This window comes from Theropithecus gelada, chromosome 11 (assembly GCF_003255815.1).
Source record: "Theropithecus gelada isolate Dixy chromosome 11, Tgel_1.0, whole genome shotgun sequence".
In the NCBI taxonomy this organism is placed as follows: Eukaryota; Metazoa; Chordata; class Mammalia; order Primates; family Cercopithecidae; genus Theropithecus; species Theropithecus gelada.
In genome coordinates, this window is record NC_037679.1 from 79,641,229 (window position 1) to 79,646,311 (window position 5,083).

The 5,083-nt window shown below is 46.1% G+C and overlaps 1 protein-coding gene across 2 annotated transcripts in view; it reads right to left on the reverse strand.

Moving 5' to 3' along the window:
* Positions 1–2,490: 2,490 nt before the first annotated feature.
* The window catches only part of COQ5 (coenzyme Q5, methyltransferase), a 22,655-nt gene continuing 20,062 nt past the window's right edge, over positions 2,491–5,083 (reverse strand). For both annotated transcript variants that reach the window (XM_025403550.1, XM_025403551.1), the window contains 3 exons: positions 4,403–4,491; positions 3,181–3,292; positions 2,491–3,096 (listed from right to left, as the gene is read on the reverse strand). In XM_025403550.1, the coding sequence (XP_025259335.1) occupies positions 2,995–3,096; positions 3,181–3,292; positions 4,403–4,491 (303 nt within the window). In that variant the 3' untranslated portion in view covers positions 2,491–2,994. The remainder of the gene's footprint in view (positions 3,097–3,180; positions 3,293–4,402; positions 4,492–5,083) is intronic.

A 5,083-nucleotide genomic window follows, 5' to 3' on the forward strand; every position in this document is an offset into this window, starting at 1 on the left:
TTCCTTCCTGTTAATTTCAAAAGCCAATAGGCTCCAGCTGGCTGAAAAGAAAATGTAAGCTAAGTTTTTCTAAGCATTTATCAAATGCTCCTAGCTGCTGTTCTTTGAGAGAGTTGTATATAGCTAGCTCTATCTGGAAGCTTTTCAGTGACAGGGCAAGATCTTGTAAGTGAAGGCACGTAAATGATCCTTACTGTGCTGGGCCAGGAAGCAGTATATCTGAAGCCCTTTCACATACCTTTGAACTACGTTATCCACAAACTGTTAGCCAAGTCACAGATTGATTTCTGCAATTTATTTTTGAGACAGGTTCTCACTCTGTCACCAAAGCTAGAGTGCAGTGGCATGATCTCAACTCACTGCAACCTCCACCTCCCAGGCTCAGATGATCCTCTCACCTCAGCCTTCCAAATAGCTGGGAGCACAGGTGTGTACCATATACCTGGCTATTTTTTAAAACTTTTTGTAGAGATGGGGTTTTGCCATGTTGCTCAGGCTGGTCTCGAACTCCTGGATTCAAGCAATCTGCCCTCCTTGGCCTCCCAAAGTGCTGGGATTACAAGCATAGGCCACTGTGCTGGACTGATTTCTGCAATTTCTAAGCAAAGCCTCTTTAAAACCTTAAGATTCAGCCGGGCGCGGTGGCTCAAGCCTGTAATCCCAGCACTTTGGGATGCCGAGACGGGCGGATCACGAGGTCAGGAGATCGAGACCATCCTGGTGAACATGGTGAAACCCCGTCTCTACTAAAAAGTACAAAAAAAGTAGCTGGGCGAGGTGGCAGGCGCCTGTAGTCCCAGCTACTCGGGAGCCTGAGGCAGGAGAATGGCCTGAACCCGGGAGGCGGAGCTTGCAGTGAGCTGAGATCCGGCCACTGCACTCCAGCCTGGGCTACAGAGCGAGACTCCATCTCAAAAAAAAAAAAAACCTTAAGATTCATCTACACTCAAAATATTTATGGCTGGGTGCAGTGCCTCATGTCTGTAGTCCCAGCACTTTGGGAGGCCAAAGTGGGAGCCCAGGAGTATGAGAGCAGCCTGGGCAACACAGGGAGACCCTGTCTCTATTAAGAAAAAACAAAAATTATAGCAGCCAGGTATGGTGGCTCACACCTGTAATCCCAACACTTTCGGAGGTTGAGGTGGGCGGGTCACCTGATGTCAGGATATCGACACCAGCCTGGCCAACATGGTGAAACCTCGTTTCTACTAAAAATACAAAAATTAGCTGGGCATCGTGGTAGGTACCTGTAATCCCAACTACTTGGAAGGCTGATGCAGGAGAATCGCTTGAACATGGGAGGTGGAGGTTGCAGTGAGCTGAGATCACACCACTGCACTCCAGCCTAGGCGACTGAGGGAGACTCGGTCTCAAAAAAAAAAAAAAAAAATTAAAAATTAAAAAATTAACCAGGCACTATGGTATATGCCTGTAGTCCCAGCTATTTAAGGGGCTGAGGTCAGAGGACTGCTTGAGCCCAGGAGTTTAGGCTGCAGTGGGCTATGATCAGGTCATTGCACTCCAGCTTGAGTGAGAGACCGAGACCCTGTCTCTTAAAACAATTTATGGCCTCATTTTAACATCAAACAGTGGACTGTATTCAGGAAAATGTTTAGAAAATGACAAAAAATGAAAAAGAAAGACAACAGTAGACTATCACAAGGAGACAAGAAGTCTGCCCAGCTCCATCTCTGAGTACTGAAGGTTAGCTTACATCGTTTTCAAACTTTTTTTTTTGCTATAAAACAAGTGTACTCTTACAAAAAAGATCCCTATATAAGACATGAAAAAAAAAAAAAAAAAAAGACATGAAAGCAGGATTTTGCTGGTACATTTATTTTCCAACAAGGACTTAGTGAAAAGTTTTTTTTCTTTGAGACAGTCTCCCTCTACCACCCAGGCTGGAGTGCAGTGGCGCGATCTCATCTTACTGCAATCTCCGCCTCCTGGGTTCAAGTGATTTGCCTGCCTCAGCCTCCCAAGTAGCTGGGATTACAGGCGTGCACCATCATGCCCAGCTAATTTTTTGTATTTTTAGTAGAGACAGGATGTCACTATACAGGCCAGGCTGGTTTCAAACTCCTGACTTTGTGATCCACCCACCTCGGCCTATGAAAGTGCTGGGATTATAGGCGTGAGCCACTGCACCCAACCCACACGGTAGCTTTTTATGGAAGAGGACTGAAAGAATGATGAAAAATATATTTTCTGGCCGGGCACGGCCAACATGGTGAAACCCCATCTCTACTAAAAATACAAAAAAATGTAGCTGGGTGTGGTGGCACGCACCTGTAATCCCAGCTACTTGGGAGGCTGAGGCAGGAGAATTGCTTGAACTCGCAAGGCGGAGGTTGCAGTGAGCAGAGACTGTGCCACTGCACTCCAGCCTGGGTGACAGAGGAAGACTCCGTCTCGGAAAAAAAAAAAAAAAAAAAAGAAAAAGAAAAATATATTTTCCTTACCCCCTTCAAGAAAAAATGACAAGTACCATCAAAAGGTAAACTCGTTTACTGGTTCAGCACACAATTCTCATGATATTAGTACTCTGACCTGGGCCTAGACTTAGTCCTAGGCTGAAAGATTGATTCACGTACAATTAAGTTTTCTGGTGAAAAATCGTCATTGGGTTCAAATGATCTATTATCCCTCTGGAAGGCAGCACCAGCAGGGAAGCTATGAATACACTCACTTCAAAACTGAGCTTTAGTGCCGGTTGTACCTTAACCACACACCCTATAGCCAAGAGAAATTAGCAGTCGAGCAAAAATACAGACCAAATGCCTCTGGGAGATGGACTGAAGCAGCTCCAAAGAAAGCTGTAAAAAAGTGACAAGAATTTGTTCTTCCACTTTAAGACTGTTCGATTCAAACATGAGTCCATGGCACGTATCCTTAAGAGGAGATGGTCTCCTGCTGTCTCATTTGCCAGATTATCCTTCAGTTCCAGGCTTTCAACAGGATGTGACTGGTTCATGCTCCATGACAGGAAAGGAATTAAAGTTTGAAGCCAGAATGAATGGCCACAATGCCTGATGTTAGACTTTCATAGGTCACCTTGTGAAAGCCTGCATCTTCTATCATCTCTTTGAACTCTTCCTAAAACACAAGGAAAGATGATACAGCCAGAGTAGCCTGGATTTCACTGTAGGGCCTTTGTTTAAAGCTATAGAAGTTTCATACCTGAGACGGAAACCTTCGGATACTCTCTACAAGGTACTGATAGGACTTCCAGTCTCCAGCGATGACCTCTCCCAGGACAGGGATGACCTGGAAGCTATATAGATCATAAAGCCTAAGCAAACAAAAAGGTAAAAGATGAAGATTAGCGCCGGGCGCGGTGGCTCAAGCCTGTAATCCCAGCACTTTGGGAGGCCGAGACGGGCGGATCATGAGGTCAGGAGATCGAGACCATCCTGGCTAACACAGTGAAACCCCGTCTCTACTAAAAATACAAAAAATTAGCCGGGCGAGGTGGCGGCGCCTGTAGTCCCAGCTGCTCGGGAGGCTGAGGCAGGAGAATGGCGGGAACCCGGGAGGCGGAGCTTGCAGTGAGCCGAGATCGCGCCACTGCACTCCAGCCTGGGCGACAGAGCGAGACTCTGCCTCAAAAAAAAAAAAAAAAAATGATGAAGATTAGAACATGCCCCTCACTTCTTCCCTAGATAAGAAGAAAGAAGGACTAAACCTGGGGTCACAAACTCAAATGCCTACAGGCATCAAGCAAGAACCTGAATTAAGTGGGTCAGGTACAAGACCAGTAGAAGCGCTGACAGGTACAGTTAGGAAGTATGATAAAGTGGAGAAGAGACAGTTACTACCCAGCCCTCCCTGTGGCATGTGGGGATATGGGCCTACCCAGGGCTGCCATGTATCTGATTTCTCAAGTGAAGCTGGAAATTCAGATTTTTATGTAAAATTTCCTGATTAAATTTTTTTTTTTTTAGAGATAGGGTCTCACTGTGTTGCCCAGGCTGGTCTTGAAATTCTGGCCTCAAGTGATCCTCCCGCCTCAGCCTCCCAAAGTGCTGAGATTACAAGCATGAGCCACTGCACTTGGCCCAAATTTCCTGATTTTTTTTTAAGTCAGTCAAATTTAGCAGTGGGGCGTTGAACAGCAACATTAGTGCCACTAATAAGTTCTGATAACCCACTACCATTGGACCAACCATTTCCTGATTTTTAAATAGGGGCTTCTAAGTCAATTTCTTAATACACATATGTAAGCCAACTTGGATCTGGTTTGAGACTCTTGTGGCCTAGGTACTATAATTCAGAACTGGCTGACCTCTGGTACTCTGAACTACAAAGTTCATGCTTATAGCTTACTGGCTATTCTCAGTCCATTTCAGGGTAGGAAACCTTGGCTATACAATGAAGATAAAGCCCTATTAACAATGCCAACCTGGATATGAGGGGATTGTTCACTTGGCTAAATTCCAGACAGAGAAACCGTCCTCCTGGTTTCAGCACCCGATGGGCTTCCTGGAGTGCCTGAGCAAGACAAGGAACAACAGGACACACTCCTCAGTAGACCTCATTCAATTCCATGAGGCCAAAACAGCTTTAGCTTCTGTAGGCATTACAAAAGTTATCATGGCCCACAAACCTCTTGTTTATTTTCACTTGGGAAGCTGTAGCAGCAGCAATAACCCTACGTATCCCAAATGCTATAGGCATTCTGCTGTCAGTGACTAGACAAAGTTAGTTGGGGTAATCTAAACTGACTACAGATTGGTACAACTGCATGAAGGGTAAGTTTAGAGTTACCTATCAAAATCACAATGGGGCCGGGCGCGGTGGCTCAAGCCTGTAATTCCAGCACTTTGGGAGGCCGAGGCGGGTGGATCACGAGGTCAGGAGATCGAGACTATCCTGGCTAACATGGTGAAACCCCATCTCTACTAAAAATACAAAAAACTAGCCGGGCGAGGTGGCGGGCGCCTGTAGTCTCAGCTACTTGGGAGGCTGAGGCTGGAGAATGGCGTGAACCCGGGAGGCGGAGCTTGCAGTGAGCCGAGATCACGCCACTGCACTCCAGCCTGGGAGACACAGCGAGACTCCGTCTCAAAAAAAAAAAAAAAAA